The sequence below is a fragment of the Lynx canadensis genome, chromosome A3 (assembly GCF_007474595.2).
Source record: "Lynx canadensis isolate LIC74 chromosome A3, mLynCan4.pri.v2, whole genome shotgun sequence".
NCBI lineage: Eukaryota > Metazoa > Chordata > Mammalia > Carnivora > Felidae > Lynx > Lynx canadensis.
The window spans coordinates 118,591,277-118,611,279 of NC_044305.1; the positions used below are offsets into that span (position 1 = coordinate 118,591,277).

Consider the following 20,003-nt stretch of genomic DNA (forward strand, 5'->3'; position numbering starts at 1 on the left):
AGCAGAAGGACCCATTTTCCCCACCTCCCACGATGCCCTGCTCTTCACCTTTCAGTGATGGAATGAATTTTAACTCCCGATCAGGCATCTTCATAGCCTAATGAATATATAGGTATGCATGAGGTGGCCAAATAAGTTAGTGCCCAAAGCACGACATATATAAAAGGTGGCACCACTAATTACCCTGGAGCGATAGACTTAACCCGGAACTGTCCCGGGAAAACCAGGACAAGATTCCCTATAGGTATAAATGTGTACTTTGTAAATATACCAGGGGAAGAAAGTGAAGAAATCAGCTTTCATTGTAAGACAGCGTCAAGTACCAACCAAATTTTAGATCCTTTACTGTTTTAGTGAGAAAGCACTAAAACCCTTATCTTATTAGATGGCTTTATTTTAAAGTCTGTGGTCTTTTATTTTCCCGCAACTGCATACACACAAAGGCATGCCGTGTCTTCCCGGGTATCTTTTATTTTTTTCTCCATACACCATCCAATACCATGCACATGGCCTGCTGAACATGTGGCATGCTTTTCATCCAAACACAAAAGATTTTTGGCCGCTAGTCAAATTCGTATTCTCCCACGTGATGGGAAATCAGGGTAACAGACACTTTGGCCCAGTACCATCCCAGGGACTCGGCATCCTTTGCAAGCCAGGTAACAGTGTTTCCATCTGGCTCAGAAACCCCACCAGAGTTTGTGCATACAGCTCACTTCATTACAGCCGAGTGCTTGGTCCCAACGCAGCACCCCGGGGATTTCTTTCGGTTCTGGCCTTGATGGCAGGGTTGTTTATTTGGTGAGAAGTGGGAAAGTTCCTTTGCCACTAGGGTTTTGTCTTTGGGGGCTAAGAAAAAACTACAAGTGACCCCGTAGTACTGGAAACAATTTCACCCTGTAGTGTGGACGAGTTTGATCTGGTAATCCCTTCCAACATCTGGCTGAGATCTAGAGAGACAGTGGAGGTGATGCAGGTGGCAGGGGTTAGAGGGTATAGTAGACCAACCCAAAAGGTGGGGTTCTGGAGAACCAGGGAGCAGCCTGAAGTTCCTTCAAAGACACACTGGCCGGGGCGCCTGAGTCAGTTAAGCATCTGACTTCCGCTCAGGTCATGATCTCACGGTCTGTGAGTTCGAGCCCCGCGTCGGGCTCTGTGCTGACAGCTCAGAGCCTGGAGCCCGCTTCCGATTCTGTGTCTCCCTCTCTCTCTGCCTCTCCCCTGCTCACGCTCTGTCTCTCTCTCTCTTCCTCAAAAATAAATAAACATTAAAAAAAAAAAAAGACACCCTGGCCTTCGGACAGCTCTGTCATGTGATTTTATGAGGTCACAGCTCCATTAGCCAAGAGTTCCATTGTGTAAAGGGGGGGTCTATGGGTTTCCAAAATGGTAGCCAAGAGAACAGGCAACAAAGGATAAGTGGGGGAAGCCTAGTTTCCCCCACCTCCTTTTGTATGTAATGCTTTCTCCCAATTACGGCTGTTTCAGTTAACCCAGCAACCTTGTCCTGGGAATCTGGCATCCAAAGCCTTGCTTTTGTCCCCACCAGGAAGAGGACAGAGTCCCGAGTGCCGGGCACTGAGGCTCCCACCTCTCAGCGAGCTGCTACCTGCCACCCGACACGAGTGAAAAACCAGAGCTGAATTTTCTTAGCAACCGAAGCCTCGCCCCTGCCACTGTGGAAGAGGTCCCCTGTCAAAGTCCCTCTTCTTTGAAGAAACACGACTGAGACCAGGTGAGAAGTAGCTACAGTTTAATACAAACCTGCACCAGAACACAATGTGTCGGGCTGTTTTGTTTTTGCCTCAAACAGGTGGCCAAAGCACAGGACCATGTGTCATCTTGGGGTTGACACGATCTTAGCACCATGACGTTTACAGAGGAGTGAGAAGTCACTTGGGTGCTGGAGGCTCCATCCTGACCCCAGGCTGTGCCTGCCGCCCGGGCAGCTGGAGAGGGTGGTTTGGGTTTTCGCGTGGTTCTGTGGTTTCTGGGTCAGTATCGGAAAAGCCCTCATCGCGGCATCGGCTTGACAGAGACCTACTGTGGACTCCTAGCACTACACACACGCACACGCACACGCACACACAGTAGCACAATTTTCTGGTAACTTATTCCCACAAACCTAGAGAGCAGCTAAGGCAAGAACAACAGTATTTATTCAGCAAGTACAAGACCAGTTTGAGAGCTGCATTCAGTGCAACCAGAGACCCTTTTCATTCCAACCAGGGGCAGTGGGGCTGCCAATGGAGCCGGCTGGAGCTCTGCACAGGGGCAAGGAGCGGGTGGCGGAAGCGGACCGTTCATGTGGTCCCCTGAGCCTCCTGATCTTCATCTAGAAGCTCCCGGGCGAGGGTGGGGTCTATGAAAGATCGGGGGTGGGGGTGGGGAGGGTAGACGAAGCGGAAGGCCTGCGGTGGACCACTCCAAGACGTGGTCTCCTAGAGCCACAGACCATGCATCTCTCAGGCAGAGGCACTCAGAGAAGGTAAAGCTTTCCTGGCCCAAGCAGGGACACTCTGCCCGCTGGCCACCACCACTGCTCGGCTCTTTGGCATCTTCCCAAGGCCCGCGACCCAGCAAAGGGCTGGAAGGGATAAAGATGGTGATGTGCACTGTAGCGAGGGATCAAGGTCACAGTTTCCCAGGCCCAGATCCCTACCTCCCGTCCCCGTGGGTGCCTTTGCTCCCTCTGCTCCCTGGGGTGCCGTCTCTGTCCTCTCAGCCCCTGAGTGAGTGAGGAAGATGAGCTTGAAGGGAGAAATGAGGGCGTGGGGGCAGCGCAAACCACACGGCAAGCCGCCAACACGGATCTAGTCCTGGCTCGAGCAGTGAACACGCATTAGTCTACAAGGAAAATCTAGCTATCTGTGCAAAACAAAGCAGAACGCCTACCAAGGGAGTCAGTCTTCCGGGTGGTTGAATTCTCGGGTGGCATCTACAAGAGACGTCACCCCTCCTCCTTCCCACAGCGGGGGGAGGCAGCCACGCCCTTAGGGGTGGTCCTGGACACTTCCGGGGTCAGAAGGCCTAAACCTTCTGGGTCTCATCTGCGAAATGGGGACCACAATACACGCTCTGCCGTTGTGAGGAGCAAGCGAGCGCTCGTAGATCCAAGTGCTTTGACGACACGTAAAGCACGAAAGAAACGTGCAGGGTAGGACCGCTGGCCCGAGTCCTGGAACAAGCCTGGGGTGCGCAAAGCGATGTGGAACGTGAAATCACTTCCCCGAGGGGAAGGCAAAGCTTAAGAAGGGCAGGTGGCTGGGCTGCTTCCCAGCTCGCTCAGGGTGGATGGAGATCACCCGGCCTCTAGCGTCTCCATGGAGACCTCCCGTTGCTTCCGAGGCAGGGAGGGCGCCTCGGCTGGAGGTGGGAGGAGAGGGAGGCCACGGGCAGGTGAAGGTGAGGTGCTGACCACGGGGCTCCACGGCACCTGTGCAGCAATGTGGGTTCTCCAGCCCCGTCCCGCTGGCCTGGCCTCCAGCCCACTCCCTCCCTGGTCCCGCTCCCCCTCTCTTAGCAGGCACGAGGCCTCTTGCCAATCACACAGGAAGAGCGGCCGGGCCTCCGTCCAGCAGGGGGAGGTTACAGGAAGCTGGCTGGGGGTGTGGGGGTGTCAGGGCTGGGAGTGACCAGAGCCAGAGATGGGAAAGGTGACTCCGCTCCCCGACGGTCCCCGGGGCACCCTCTCAGACTGTAGGGAACTATACCAAGAGAGGAGGGGATGGGAGGAGGGCCTGGGACAAGGCCTCGGCAGCCTGGAAGGCCCCAGGTTGGGGGAAGAAGGGCCTGTGAGTCCAACCCCTCACCGCCCCCTCCTTGTCTGTGCCCTAGGCTGTCTGGTTGGTGTCGAGTGCAGCATCTCTTAAGGTCCACATCTACTCCTGTTTCTATGCTATGCTAGTGACACGAAGCACCGTTATTTTTCACAGGATGCACAAACAAGTCAAACCAAACCACTGCGCAAACCAAACGTGCAAAACAAAATCATGTACACGCGCCTGGCACCAGCCCCGTGCCCCACCCAGCTAGCCCCTCCGGGCCTGTGACTCCCAGAGGGTGGGGTGGGGGGGGGGGAGGAAGAAGCTGGCGGAGGGTGCGGAGCGCCCCAACCACACCCACAGAGGGGCCAGCGTGGAGTCAGGAAAAAAACGGGACCCCCTGGGCACGGCCGGGAAGCCAACACCTGTCTGACTTGGGAAAAGCGACCGCGGGGCCTCCTCAGGGGGAGGGGGTCCTTTTCCTCTAACACACATCTGCTAAAGTGCTCCGGACAGCTGGCGGGTCAGCCAGGGGGCAGGGCACTAAAGTCTGGGCTTCCCCAAAGCCAGTGCATGGAGGCGGGTGTAAGAGGAGGGGCTGGGCCGGGCTCTATGCATTGGGCTCTGTGCATAGTGTGGGTTTCCCGGGCCCCCCAAAGCCTGCCGAGGCCAAGGCAGGAAAGGACTGCAGCGGGAGGGACACATCTCAAAGTGCCTGTTAGGGTTGGCTCGAAGCACAGTGAATCGCGTGTCAGACATGGGGAGGGCTCCCCGGGTCCCGTGGCCCCCTCAGGTGGTGTACTGCCCAGCCCAGCCTCTCCCGCCCCCTGCAGCTGCGGCCGGAGGGTGTGCGGGCTGGTGGCAGTGGTGCGTCCTCACGCGGGGGGCTGGTCAGTGCCTTTACCAAATGCCGCTTGACCTGCCTCCGGGGGGAGCGAGGATCCGAGCCGAAGCTCGCTTTGGAACATGGTCATCGATTTGAGAACCTGCAGAGAAGGAAGCAGGGGGTGAGCTCAGCTGCTCTTGCCTGAGTTATGACTGCACGGCCACCATTCCCCGGCAGAGTCCGTTCAGCCCTCTGTGGGGACGATCTGTCTGAACCCTCACAACCCCATCTGGTTTTACAGGTGAGGAAAACGAGGCTCAGGGAAGTTAAGTGACTTGCCCAGTGTTACGCAGCGTGTAGGTAGGTGGCAGAGCCTGGATTTGAACCCAGGTCTTTCTGATCGAGGGCCTCTCCGATGAACTGCTACTCTGCTACCTTCGCTGCTCCCAAACCTGCACCCCAAACCTGCACATGTGGTCTCTTGTCAGGCACCCGGACCGTCAGTCAGCCCGTTAGCACGTGTGCCTTTGTATACAAGCCTCAGTGAGTAAGACAGGGAGACGGCTGGGCCCTCCGTTGTTCTGGAAAAATCAAAGAACCACACCCCAAAGGCCCAGCATCTTGAAATCCCAAGACTCAGAAAGTGGCTTGGTGCCCTAGGGAGCGAGCGGGACATTCTTCAGCCCAGCCTGCCCAGGAGAGAGGAGACTGGGGTGGAAGGATATTTGCCGAGTTGGAGAGAGGCCTGCCCCGAGACCTGAGCGCCGAAGCCACTGGCCGCTCCGAGGGCCTCGTGGCTTCTCGTGGGCCTGGCTGCTGCAGGAAGGGCCGTGCCCAGGCAGCCGTGGGAGCCTACACCTCCTGGGATGGCAGGGCCTGACCACGACACTCGGCACCACTGACTCCCTCCCGACTCCCAGCACACGTGTCTTGTCCCTGGTGGGACTGGCAGTGGCCTTCAGGGCGGGGGCAGGGGGATAGTTATCTTGGCACTGAGATCGCCTCTGAGGATGGAGAGAGTGGTGGAGAGGACCCCTCCCCACAGACCACAAAGTCCTCAAAACCTCTAAACGGGAACCACGTGTCTTCTGCCCCCAGCACATAGGGGGACACACAGGAAGCTCGGCGGGCAGCCCCCTCCCTCGGCCTTTCCTATCATAACAGTAAACGCCACACTCTGTGTGGAAGGATCTGGATCTTGGTCCTCTCACCGTTTGGGTCCCGGTGTGGCCCTTGCAGAGTGATGCCAGGCCTCCACCCGGTCCGACTCTGAAGGCCGCTCAGCGTGTTCAAGGAGACCCCGTCCTGCCCCTTTCAAGCTGGGGTCGGGGGTGGGGTCCCAGTGTCCATCAAAGCGGCCTGGAGGACCAGGCCACCTTACCGTGCTCATTCTCCACGGAGGGCTACCAGTTTTGTGGCAACGACCCCCACCTTTCGCTACTGCAGAGCACCTGGGATGTGAGTTATTGACAGTAAAGTCCCAGAACAACCCCGCCCCCCATATATTATATGTGGTACTACATATACTACAATTGCTGACAAAAAAGAAGGTGCCAGAGGGACAAACACGGGGCTGAGGCGGGGGAGGAAAGGGAACAGGGAAATACCTCTTTTAGAGGCTGGCAAGGAGCAGGGATGGGGACAGGGAGACTGCATTGGGGTATAGTCCCATGTAGCAGAGAGGGTTAACCCTTCAGAGCTCTGATCACCCCCGGGGCACCCACTGTGTGCAGGGCCCCGAAGACGTTTCAAGGGAAAAATTTTCTGAACTTAGAAACTGCGGGGCGAGCAGCAGACAAGCCACGGCCTCTTGGAATGACTGGTGCCCAGGGACCCGAAGAGCCCTCCCGCCCCTCCTAATATTTGTGTCTCTATGTGGGACCCAACACCCAACTGCAGACGTGGGATGGGGTGGTGGGGGGAGGGAGAAGACAAAGAGAAAAAGCCACGGAAGTCCTGCTGCCAGGGTGGGCCTGTCCTCCGGCCACCCCGCTGAGGTAGAGCCACGCATCCCAGCCGGAGCGGCCCTTGCTCTTACCAGAGAGGCTGAAGCTGGACTCGTGAAGGTCCCTCATGCCCCCGTGTCGGGTAACGGGCCGAGTAGGAGTGTCTGCGAGTGGCGTTCCCATCTCTTTTTTCCCGGGATGCACAACGATAGCTACGTCCCCCAGGTAGGGAGTACGGTCCACTCCTCTAACCTTTAAGGTCTAGCGAAGGATGGAGAAGGAGGAAATGGGAAAAGAGCACACCATCAGAGCCCAGACACCATCAGAGCCCAGATGCCATCTCCACCAGAGCCTTCTCGATGGCCGGCAGGAGGTTGGATGCTGCCACTCTTCTCAGGACCCAAATGACTGCCTGCGACAAAAGTTTCTTACGTCTTGAGCTCAGGAGTGGAGTCTTTTACCTCCCAGTGTGTGCACGTGTGTACGTGTGTGTGGGCGCCCTTGCATAGAGGGGCCCCCGCTGGCTCCCCCTCAACATTGGTGGAATCCTTTCCAAGGCGGCAGATGGATTTCTGGGGTATTCCCCACCCACGGAGCAATGTTATCCCCTCACACGCCAGGCTTCCAAGAGGCCATGCCTTTTACTGTGATCTGACAACTTTGTGGGGAAAGAAACCAAATACAGCCGATTTGGAGAGGAGAATCCCCAGTGGCAATGTCAGTCACTTTTGTACTCACAAAGGCAGCAAAGTTAAGAGCCTATGTTTGGTATCTAGACAGCCTGGGTTCCAATCGCAGCTCTGCGACCTTATGCAAGTTACCTAATCTCTGTGCCTGTTTCCTTATTTGTAAAAATGGGCTGACCGTAGTGCCTATTAGTACTACATATAGAATTGTTAGGGGATCAAATGAATTAATACACATACAGCTCCTCGAACTGCTCTGGCTCATGGCAAGTGATGTGAAAGCACCGGGAGCTGCAATTAGGGCAGAGGTCATTTACGTGTGCTTATTCATGCTGCTGTGAGGACAAAGTGAGTTGGGGTGTGCTCACAAAGTCTGAAGGAGCAGCGTGGATGATCTACATGCCAGGCACTCGTCCGGGGCACAACCTCCACCTCCTTGCTGCTTCCTGAAAATCTTGTTGCAACAATAGACAATGGGGGATTTCTTGAAGGATCTTCAGCCTCCGTATTCCTTTATATTCTCCAACAACAGACCTAGGGTTTAGCTCAGCCCTCAGAATGTCAAGCCTGGTCTGAACTGTTTTGGCCTCTACCAGGCTGCACGTTAGCATCCTGGCTTGGGAAGCTGGGGTCCCAGTGGTGAAAGGTGGAAACACCAGCTGAGTGAAAACGGAGTTTGTAACCTTGGCAGGTGACAGCCGCTGCCAGCCCCTTCGTTACTGGCTGTATACCACACCCTCCCAGAGAGGATTTCTTCCCTGAGACCCACGCTCTCTAGGGACTGATCACTGACAATTTTTGGAAAATGAGACTTTTTGATAGTTTTCTTTTTCTGCATGCAAGTGCTCCTTTACTTTAACAGAACTGGCTTTTTCTTGGGACCCTGACGTTGTCGTTGTAATAAATGCTTTAGATAAAGAGACTCTGGGTTGAATTGATACCAATCCTGGAAACTGGGGCTCCTCCATGGTGGCTGACCCGAGGGGAGCGGTGTGTTGTGAATTGGGATCTATCTCACTTTTTTATGAGGCTGCCTTTTAGAAGGGCTTGAAATACTCTCTCCGCTCTCTTTTGACCCAATTTCCTGAATACCAAATGCCTTTTTTTTTTTTTTTTGGAAAGACCGCAGAACCATCATTCTTTTTGTTTCATACTGAAATATAATTCACATGCCATAAAACTTGCCATTCGAAAGTGCACAATTCAGTGGTGTTGAGCGCATTCCCAACTTTGGGCCACCGCTGTCTAATTCCCAAACATTTTCATCGCCCCCAAAAAGCAATCCCACACCCGTCTGCAGTCACTCCTGTTCCCCACCCCCCGGCCTTAACTAACCACTAATGGATCTTCTGTCTATGGACATTATGGACACTTCACATAAATGGCATCTTAAGCTATGTGGTATTTTGTGACGAGATTCTTTCACTTGGCATAATGCTCTTAAGGTTCACGTGTGTTGAATGCAGCATCTACGAGGACTCCATTTCCTTCTCGGGCCAAATAATATTTTACTGAATGGCTATACTTCATTATGTTTATCCATTCAACAGTTGATGGACATTGGAGGTGTTTCCACTTCTCGGCCTCTATGAGCGATGCTGTTATGGACGTGTACGAGCTTTTGTGTAGACACCTATTTTTACTTCCTTGAGGATTCTCGCAAGAGGAGAAATGCTGGCTTCTCTGGTAACTCTAACATCTAACTTTTGGGGACATGCCAAACTGTTTTCCAAAGCGGCTGCACCATTTGACATTCCTTCCAGCAACGAACCAGGGTTCCCCTTTCTCCACATCCCAACCGACACTTGTTTTCCAGTTTCCTTTTTAAAATGACAGCCACCCTCGGTCAGACATTGTGCTGTATGAACGAATCATTCTCACTGCTCTTGCCAGCGCTCCCTCCAGAGGCTGGCTGAGGCCTTGTGCTGCGGGTTCACATCTGAGGAGCTTTCTGGAGATAGATGGCACCATTCGCCTCCTGAGAGATCCTGAGAGACCCTGAGTTTGCTTTTGGATTGAATGCGGTGATAACTGAAATCATGGGTTTTTTTTTTTTTTTTCAGGGAACCCAAGTCTGCTCCCTCACAGCAGATTTGGCTTTGGATTTCTTCCTTTGTTGGCCTTTGGGAGAGAAGGGTGTTTAGTCATTCTGAGAACTCTGGGCCCTCACGCGTGGAAAGCCGGCAGAATTGATCTTCTGGTGTTAACATGGCCTGCTTACTTTTAGGCTTTAGATGAACTGCTTTTCTTTTCTTTTTAAAAAAAAAATTTTTTTTTTTTAACGTTTATTTATTTTTGAGACAGAGAGAGACAGAGCATGAACAGGGGAGGGGCAGAGAGAGAGAGGGAGACACAGAATCTGAAACAGGCTCCAGGCTCTGAGCTGTCAGCACAGAGCCCGACGCGGGGCTCGAACTCACGGGCCGTGAGATCATGACCTGAGCCGAAGTCGGACGCTTAACCGACCAAGCCACCCAGGCGCCCCAGATGACTGCTTTTCAAGTATCAGTTTTACGTGCTGTTACTTCAAGACTGGGAAGGAACCGAGTAATGGCAGTACCTCAAAGGCCCCTGAGCCTGCGAATCGAGAGGAACTCAGGTGTCACAGACATGCTCATGTTTCGCTCTTGTGCCTTCGGGAGCCCAGAACTCCCCGTTTGCCTGATCACTTAAAATGCTATGTGATAGTCAAAGATGGGGAATGGAAAGCAGCACTATCCGACTCTGGCGTTCCCTCTGTCCCGTCACACCACACCCCTCTCAGCCCAGGAGAGCTGGACCACAGTTTAGGAAAGAATACTGTAGTTTTTGTGAATGAACTTGTACAGAGGGGCTCTACTGAGGACCACACTCAGGGTGAAGCGAAGTCTTGGTTAGAGGCCCGGAGAGTGAAGGAAAGCCTACCTGCCCCCCGCTCCTCCTCCCACCCCACCCCCCGTCCTGGTAGAGCTTTCCTTCTAGGGCTGGGGCCTCATAGGCCACCTGAGCAGTGGACAGAGAACAGCTGGAAGGACACAGGCTGAAGCGGCTGCTCCCCCGAAAGCCTTTGGGCGGTTCAAGGAAGGAACAAGAATGGGAACAAGGAGGGGAGGTCCGAGGCACTGGGCAAAGAAGCTTGGCTTTTGCATAAAGGACTTGAGAATCGCGATGCTAAGAAAGTTTGGCTGAAGAGGAGAGGTCATGCGACCGTCTCGTGGCAAAGTGCGCTAAGCCACAGGCAGCTCTTAAAAGGCCTATTCCGAAGATATTATTGAGCAGATTTCTAGAGCTCAGTAATAATGGCAGCTGAGTCTGTTTTCAGTCAAGGTGCTTTATAGCTCTGGTCCCTGCTACAGGCCAGAGCTGATGATGAGTGGAGAGCATGGGGCCTGGGAATGGGAAGAAGTTGATGCTGGTCTGGGACAGTAACCACAATATGGGTGGGGGGTGGAGAGGTCACCTGGAAGGGGCCAGAAAAGGCCTCCCCACCAGCTGCTACTTAGGGCCTCCAGCTAAAAAACACACAGACCATTTTCCTGGGTCTCACCTCTGGCACAGACAAGCAGCTGACCGACAAGGCCAGACTGGGCAGTTTACAAGAAAATTTCTCTGCTACTACCTTCAGAACATATAGCAGGCACCTGCTGTGTACAGAGGACTAGAATGGCAAAAGGAATAGAACAAGAGAACAAGAGAAGCTGGGTAAGGAAATTAAAAAAAAAAAAAAAAAAAGAAAGTATCAACGTTTCTTAAGTGCGCCATGATTACAACCATGAGCCTAGGCAGGAGTGCGGCTGGACCAGTGAGGCTGGGGCTCCTGGGCCCTCAGGCGTGACAGAAGAACATCCACCCTTTCTAGACAGGAGCCTTCTGAAGTCACAATAATATTGCTTTATGCCCGAGGAAGGGGAGGAGAAACCACGATGAGAACCACGTGCTTTCAGCTGTCAATGTGTTAGATCTGTTCTTTTCCGAGGCTCTGGGACCCCTTCCTGTCCCCGCAGAGGCCACAGCTGGAGTCCCCAGCACCCGGAGTTGTCAGCAAGAACTCAGGCCAGGTTCTCCAGGGCAGCTCTCGAAGATAAGTCTGGGCAGTCAATCCCTAAGCAACGAGGTGACAGCCAGTCTTCTTTTGGGTGAATGTGTCTACTTAGAGGACAGGAACCCCTGGGGATGAGGTGAAGCCCAAAGATTTAGGGAACATCCAGTGTGCTTGTGGAATCCAAGGGCTGGGTAGGACCCCTGGGATATGAAGTATTCTAGACTCGGCCTGATCACATCAGGGTTGGGGGGCGTCCAGACCCAGAAAATCCTACCAACCTCACTCTGGTCACAAGGGAGGGGGAGGCTTCAGGGAAAGAACAAGTCCAGGGCAAATATGGTAACCCAGGCCGAGCCGGGAGTCCCATCTGAGGGTTGGTGAGAATCCTCCCAGAGACTAGATGTGGGGGACATCTGCGAGCATCCTGTAGTATTTCCTTAGCTCTAGGGGGATTTAGGGACTGTTCCCAATACATTTTTACTCTGTTATAGGTACGCCCTTTCTGCTATTTTGGTTGTCCCCAAAGTGACCATTCTAGGCGATAAGGTTCAGTGGGAAAATGGAATGAGAACATCTTTGAGGTTTAAAACAGTCATTATAGAATTTCCCCAACGGGGGGCTTTAACCTCTTCGTATACACCTTCTTCCCCTTCCCTCCTCTTACCTTTTCTCTCTGGACCAGCTTCTTGTAGACAGTGTCTGGGAAGGACCTCAGGGGATAGAACTTGCCAGTGCCCTCAGCGCACATGAAGACACCGTTCTCATACACGACCCGTCCCCGGCTGATGGTGACCAGCGGTACGCCGTGGCAGCGCATGTTCTCGTACAGGTTGAAGTCTCCTCCCTGCACCTGGGTGCTGGCTGAGATGGTCCTGGTGGAGAGGCAGGGGTGGGAGAGAAAGCTCTGAGAAGAGGTGACGATGTCACAGCTCAGCAGGACGAATCGATGGTCAGTGGGAGGGGGTGATGCTCAGTGACAAGGAATAATAATAGTCCCCAAAAGCTGTCTGCTGCAGACCGAATCCCATCACCCCCCCCAAATGTATATACTGAAGTCCTCACCCCCAGCCTCTGAATGTGCCTGCATTTAGAGACAGGGCTTTTAGAGAGCTAATTAAAGTAAAATGAGATCATACGAGTGGATGATTCACTAATCCAATCTGACTGGTGTCTTTATAAGAGGAGGAAATTCGGACCCCAGGCATGCACACCCATAGAGGAGAGACCAGGTGAGGACGGAGGCGTAAGACAGCCATTTACAACCCACGGAGAGAGGCCTCAGATGACACCAAACCCGCTGACGCCTTGACCTTGGACTCCCAGCCTCCAGAACTGGGGGAACATACGTTTCTGGTGCGTCTAAGCCACCAGTCTGTGGTAGGGCCGGAGCAGCCCTAGGAAATGGATCAACTGAGCCAAACTCTAGCGAGTTTTCTGCCAACAGTGATCATGAACACCCACACCTCTGCAGCAACAGGGACCAGCCCCAGGCTTCAGGAGGCAGAACGTGGCTTCTCGAATGCTCTAATGGAGAAGACAGCATGGGTATCCCGGCCTCGGGGTGGGTGGCGGTGCACCAAAGAAGGCGAACCTTCTTTCCAATTCAACTTTTTATTTTCAAAATTCCATTAAATTTTTGCTTATCTTCTTTACTTCTAGCCTGTACACCGAGAAAAGTACCTGGCCACCAGTTAGCACTTAACAAAAATCTGCTGAGCGATTAATGAAATTTAATCGGAAAGAGCGGTTTCCATCTCCCCTGCCCAAATCTCTTAGTAAAACCAGGCTCTGTAGCCCGTGGCCTGGTAACCCCCTTCATTCGTTCACTCAACTCGCGTGCGCTAATGCTGTGGGTGTCAAGCTCTGTGCACTCCAGAGTACCCAACACCCTCAGTGAGGGGAGCAGGGGGCTGGCGGAGGAGCCCGGAGCGTCAGGACATCTGTCTGGTTCAAGGGCGTGTTAGCTATGTGATGCGGGGAGCCCCTCTACTCTCTGGGTCTTCGTTTCTTCGATAGGAAAATGGAAATAAGAATGCCAGCATGAGTGCTTCCTGGGGCCGCGTGAAAACCAAACGAGATCCCTGCCGTGAAGCCCCCTGACGTGAAGCCGCTCCGCATCACTGTAAGGCGCTATGCGCATGGTGATACCCTGCAGCCGGTCTGAGCCTGTCTTGTTCACTGCCGCATTCCTAGTGCCCAGACTATGGCAGGCCCTCAAATACTTGTCGAACCGAACACACCACAGGGTCACACTTCGCTACGCTAGATGCAGCGCAGAGACGATAAGCTGGTGGAGTTTTGCAACGCGAGCGCCTTAAAACCCCAAGTCCCTCTAGCCCCGGCGACTAGCAGCAGGTTTTACTTTGTGGCTTCCGGATCCCACACCACCACGTCGGCATCGGCCCCAGGGATGATGCGGCCCTTGCGGGGATACAGGTTGAGAATCTTCGCCGCGTTGGAACTGGTAACGGCCACAAAACGGTTCTCGTCCATCTTTCCTCCAACCTGAAACATTGCAACAGTGCCACGTCACCCAAACCCTGCGCGTGCCTCAAAGCCACGGCCACCCTTGACTCGGGCCTGCGGTCTTTTAGTTGGTCACGACAACGGTGCCGAGAAGGACGATGATGTGAGCACCGTCTCAGCTGAGCCAACCTGCTGGCCGGGTTCCCGGCCATCGCCTCAATCCTTCCTCCGGCAACAGTGGTGAGTGGGCTCTTCGCCAAAGGCCACCCACCTGGTGGAAACCTACCTCCTGTTTGTACAACCGGCTCTACCCATGTGTCTACTAGGGATGGGTCGGGAGCCTTCCTTCGTCCACAAAGGGACACAGATTTCTGGGCTCTTGAAAAACATCTTACTGCCTCACCCACCAGTGAGAGCACCGTGAACTCCCTTCAAGGGGGATTCCACAGCCACTCATGGGCCTCTCTGAGCGGCTGGCTTACTCTTGAGGACTTCAAATCTCCTTAGGCTCGGATTTGCTGCAGCTAATCTGTGATAGGTCAGGACCAAAAATACTTATTCTTCGTGGGGAGAACAGGTGGTATTCAAATGAAGTCCTAGTCCCTGTTTTTCTCAAAAAGCAACTGGCCAAAATATGTAAAGAGCCTTCAAAAAGGTTCATTCCCTTTGGCCCAGAAATCTGCTTCTAGGAATCTGTCCTAAGGAAATAATTAGAAACGCTCACACGTATATACTTCCGAACAAAGAAGCTCTCTGCAACATTATTTGTAAGTGCACAACTCCGGAACAACTAAAAGCTCCAAACTCACGGAAGGATTAACTGAAATGTGCTACTTCCACCGGAGGAAATACTATTTAGCTACTAAAAAGATGCTATCGGGGCACCTGGGTGGCTCGGTCGGTTAAGCGTCCGACTTCAGCTCAGGTCATGATCTCACGGTCTGTGAGTTCGAGCCCCGCGTCAGGCTCTGTGCTGACAGCTCAGAGCCTGGAGCCTGTTTCAGATTCTGTGTCTCCCTCTCTCTCTGCCCTTCCCCTGTTCACGCTCTGTCTCTCTCTGTCTCAAAAATAAATAAACGTTAAAAAAAATAAAAAAAAAAAAAAGATGCTATCAGGGCACCGGGGTGGCTCAGCGGGTTGAACGTCCGACTTTGGTTCAGGTCATGATCTCAAAGTTCGTGAGTTTGAGCCCCCTGTGGGCTCTGTGCTGTGAGTGCAGAGCCCGCTTCGGATCCTCTCTCTCCTTCTCTCTCTGCCCCTCCCCTGCTCATGCTCTCTCTCAAAAATAAATAAACATTAAAAAAAAAGAGAGAGATGCTTTTAAAGAATGTTCACTGATATAGAAAGACACTCAAGATACGCTGTTATGTGAAAAAAAAAAGATGAACCCCGTTATTACAATAACATCCAGAACATACACAGAACTAGAAAGAAAGAGACCAAAACATTAATACTTTCACTTCTCGGTATGGAATTAGGGGGATCTTTTTTCCTCACACTTTTCTGTGTTTTCCAAATTTCTATACGAAGCTGTACTACCTTTCTGGTTGGGTGAAAATACAAACTTTCTGGTTTTGTTTTTGAGTGAAACAAGGAGCCATGGCTATAGCTCTCCTAAGAGTGAAAACCCTTGCGAGGACTTGAGCAGAGGGGGGTCCCCAGAACATACCACTCCTCTCTCCCAGATGACGCTCATGCGGTCCTGGACACCACTCACTCCATGCGGGATCTTGGTGAAGTCCTCCTTGCCCATAGCTTTCTGCTTCGTGGTGAAAGGCCGGTGATCTGATGCCACAATGTTCAGAGTATCACTGGATAAAGAGAAAGATGGGCCAGTGAGGGAGGGAGGCCAGGGTCCCGGAGGGTGGGGACGGGTGCAAGGAAAAAGCCTTCCCTTCGGATCCAGGCAAAGCTGACCTCTAACAAGTTACTTCATTTGTGTGAACCTCAGTTTACTCATCTGTAGAATGGGTTTGTGGGCTGAGGGTTGACACTGGCTGTCAGTGTCACAGGAGACATTGAGGGAGACTTTGGGCATCAACTTTTAAGAGTTAAGGCAGCAGGCAGAGAAAATTCAATCCTAGTTTTGCTAACCTGAGGTGGTTTTACTGTCAGAGGTTCAGATGCCAAGCTCTTGTTGTCTTCTCCCTCAACCCCTACCAGTCCCTCCTGGTGACAGGCATGTGCTTGGACATTTACAAGTTCAATGTTAAGCATTGCTAAATAACTTGCGGCCATAGCCTTTCTTGGATGTGGGGACTCTGACGGCACAGAAGAGGAAAGGAGGGACAAGACAGAAGAGATGTTTGCCTTAATAAACCAGCGATGCTATGCAAGCCAACCGGTTCATCACCCCCGCCCTCTATGACCATTGTCCTCGGAAGGTTACTGAGGCCGACCTCCGTGCGAGGCTGTGGGCGGCTAAGGCATGGTGGGGCTCTCCGGGGGTTCCGGCCTCGCTAGGATTCAGGGCAGAGACTTAGTAGGACGGTGCGACAGTACACGAGGCAGCAGACCCTCTACCAAATGAGGGCGGCAGATAGCTGGCCCATGTGCAGAGATCTCTGTAGGCCGAGGGCTCAGAGGTGGTGAGGGGCAGAGGGGGAAGGATGCCCACATCGCCCAGGCCAGGGCAACCTCATGAGGAAACACCACTGGAGGGCAGGGAGGGTCCTGGCTGGAGCATGGGGGTCGTGTGGGAGAGGGGGACAACAGCTGGGACCACACAGCGGGGGCCCTGAGAATCTAATTTCTTTGTAGGAGGCACCAAAGCCTGTGAATGCCTGTGGGCCATCTAAGCTGCCCACATCAGACTTGGTGATGAGACATCTCCTTTTTAAAAATATTTTTTAAGTTTATTTATTTTGAGAGAGAGAGAGAGAGAGAGAGAGAGAGAGAGAGAGAGACAGAGAATCCCAAGCAGGCTCCACACTGTTAGCACACAGCCTGACGCAGGGCTCAAACTCAGGAACCATGAGATCATGATCTGAGCTAAAACCAAGAACCAGATACCCAACCTACTGAGGCACCCAGGCGCCCCAGTGACGAGGCATATTCTTAAGGCTCTCAGACAATTCAGGGTCAGGCTGCATATTGGGCTGTCTCCACTGGGGGCCTGGCAGGGTTCATCAGTCACAACTGTTGCCAAATGACTGACTTCCTTGGCCAAATCCACAGTGAGATGACTTAGCCCTTCCTGTGGCATGGGCTGTGTCTCCCTTCGCCAAACACGCTGCTCTGGGCCTTCTCAGAGATTGCAGGGGACACTCTCCACAGAGCAGAGGGTTTGTTCTAGGGCGCCCCAGTGCTGCCCACATTCCCCGGGCCTGCAGAACCCATCAGAGTTTCACCTTCTCCTCAGGGGTCCTCCAGACCCCCAGGCAGGGCTCAGATCAGAAGAGGTGCCCGTCAGAATCACTGGCTCAGGGTCAGGGACCTCAACTCCCATTCTTGAACCAAGTCCTACTGAGCAACCACCTTTCAAAAAAGGCTCCTACACAAGTTAGGTGCCCCCTCGGGGAGTGTGGTCACTTCCAGAAGGGTTTCTGAGGTCTCCTAGTGCTGCCCAGAATCTAGGAAATTCGACACCCACATCCATACCCTTTAAAGTTTAGAACATGACTATCTTAAGTAGTTGAAGAAATTTTTTTTTAATGTTTATTTATTTTGAGAGAGAGAGACAGGGCGCAAATGGGGGAGGGGCAAGAGAGAGGGAGACACAGAATCCGAAGCAGGCTCCAGGCTCTGAGCTGTCTGCGCAGAGAGCAACGTGGGGCTCGAACTCACGAACCGGGAAATCATAACCTGAGCCGAAGTCAGACACTCCACCGACTAAGCCACCCAGGCGCCCCTCAAGTCCTTTAAAATTTTACATATTCAAATGAAGAGAACTTCTGGCCCCTTTCAGAAATGAAATTTTGCACAGAGAACAACCTGGTGGTTGCCAGAGGCGGGGGGTGGCTGGGAGACTGGGCAAAATGGGTGAAGGAAAGGGGGAGGTACAGGCTTTCAGTTATGGAACGAGTAAGTCACAGCCACGAAAGGCACAACGTAGGGCATACAGTCCATGGTATTGTGACAGCGTCGCAGGGTGACAGAAGGTAGCCACACTTGTGAGCACAGCATAACACAGAGAGTGCCAAGTCGCTGCTGTACTCGCGTGTAGCACGTCACATCGTGTGTCAACCACGTGTCAGTAAAAGAAGAAAAAAAAAAGGAGGAAAAAATTAGATTTGATTTTAGGGGTTTTATTTTTAAGTCGTCTCGACCCTCAACACGGGGCTGGAACTCACACCCCCAAGGTCAAGAGTTGCGTGCTCTCCCGATGGAGCCAGCCCGGTGCCCCAAGAAATCGGATTTATTATCTATCTATCTATCTATCTATTTATTTATTTTATTATTATGTCAACACCAAATTTTAATTAATTAATTAATTTTTTAATTGAAATTTTAGTTAGTGACATTAGATTTTAAATAAAGGATAAATCCTTACACCCATAGACGGTGCTTTCCCCCTGATACGGAAGAAGTCACATGCTAACGTGGGTCGTAACAAAGCAGCGCACGTTTTCTTATAAGAATATGGAATTGGTGCCTGGGTTTTCTGTCAAGCATTTTGTAGGATATCAATTATCACAACAAGGTGTCCTAAAAACGAAACGACAGTACCACAAATTCCTATACACAACAAAAATGTTCAAACGCTGCTCCAAATTCCGTAAAATTACACACTTTTACAATATGCCACGATCTTCAAAAGGGATTCAACTCTTCTCAGGACAGTTAGATGAAACTGCAATTCAAACTGAAGCGAATTAAATGATTTAAGTTACCCTTAAAAAATAGGCTAGATATAAAACCTGAATGATTCCATTCACAGCACTATTCTCCCCCTGCCTATTTGAATGGTGTCGGGCCACTGTCATCTGGGTAGGTTGGGGCAGTTGCCCGCCATTGTCTTCCAGCAAATATGCTGTGGCAAGCAGATGTACTTCAAAAGATTTTTTGACCTTGGCCACTGAGCCCAAATTACTACAGTGGGCTCCCTGGTTCTTGTCTGTTTTGTTTTGTGTTGATAAAGATGGAAAAGAGGCTGGCTGGCATTCCCTGTGAAAAGCATTTTTACAAATTATTTCCTTATTTATTTTTAATATATAATTTAAAGTTTACTATTATCTTAGGAAAAGCCAGGGAGGGGCAGAGAGAGGATCCCTAAGCAGGCTCCCGCAGGTCAGCGCAGAGCCTGAGGGCGGGGGTGGGGTTCGAACTCAGAAACTGTGAGATCACGACATGAGCTGAATCAAGAGTCAGACGCTTAACCAGCTGAGCCACCAGGTGCCCTCGCAGTGAAAAAGCATTTTTAAGTCAGAGATGATCTGGCATTTCTCCTCTCTCGTACTCCCTAATTTAAAAAAAAAAAATTTTTTTTTTAATGTTTTATTATTTTTGAGACAGAAGAATGAACAGGGAGGGTCAGAGAGAGGGAAGACACAGAATCGAAAACAGGCTCCAGGCTCTGAGCTGTCAGCACAGAGCCCGACGCGGGGCTTGAACCTCACGGACCGCGAGATCATGACCTGAGCTGAAGTCCGGCCGCTTAACCGACTGAGCCACCCAGGCGCCCCATCGTACACCCTAATTTATCTAAATGTGTAAGGGGTGCTGCTGCTCAGGATCACAGCAATATTGTGGGACAGAAAGCAGGTGCTGCACTGGGCCACGCATATACTGGCCCTCCGGGGCCACCTGCGCCCCGAGACCTTACTGACTGCACCCTATACTCCTCTTTCAGGTGTTAACACAGCAGGATGCTGAGTGGGAATTTGCCAATTGTCGGCGACCGGGAGGGAACATTAAGGACCTGGATAAAATAAGTGCCCCTTTTTCTCAAGACAGCCATCTTCAGTCGGGGCTGGCTACTTCCCTCAATCATCCTCACCATCACCCTCGAAGAGAAGAGGGCTGTCACCTCCCCCCAGGTATATAAAAGCCTACGACGGGAGGGAGACTGAGGTATCTCAGGATGGAGAGTCCTGTAGTCTTTTCCTCTTCCTTCTTTTCGTGTTCGAGTGCGGTTTCCCTACCCTCTCTCCTAGCAGTCTCCTCCATAGTCAAGGAGGGGACATTGCAACAGGTTCACCCACGGAAAACAGAGGTGATGGCTGTGGGCTTCTTGCTTGGGAGGGGGCCGGTGGACGCGCCCTGAGCCTCTAGGAGAGGAGAGCCAGTGGGATGGGGACAGACTGCCCTCCCACCGTCGAGAGTGGCAAAGCTGTGTGAGCTTTCTCTGGGCCC

General features: G+C 52.3%; 1 protein-coding gene across 1 annotated transcript in view; it reads right to left on the reverse strand.

Annotated features, from left to right (window-relative positions):
• Nucleotides 1–1,736: 1,736 nt before the first annotated feature.
• The window catches only part of DPYSL5 (dihydropyrimidinase like 5), a 102,422-nt gene continuing 84,155 nt past the window's right edge, over nucleotides 1,737–20,003 (reverse strand). Inside the window, exons 9-13 of the mRNA XM_030311472.1 lie at nucleotides 15,379–15,520; nucleotides 13,606–13,748; nucleotides 11,908–12,115; nucleotides 6,629–6,797; nucleotides 1,737–4,750 (exon numbers count right to left, since the gene is read on the reverse strand). Of these exons, the coding sequence (XP_030167332.1) occupies nucleotides 4,665–4,750; nucleotides 6,629–6,797; nucleotides 11,908–12,115; nucleotides 13,606–13,748; nucleotides 15,379–15,520 (748 nt within the window). The 3' untranslated portion in view covers nucleotides 1,737–4,664. The remainder of the gene's footprint in view (nucleotides 4,751–6,628; nucleotides 6,798–11,907; nucleotides 12,116–13,605; nucleotides 13,749–15,378; nucleotides 15,521–20,003) is intronic.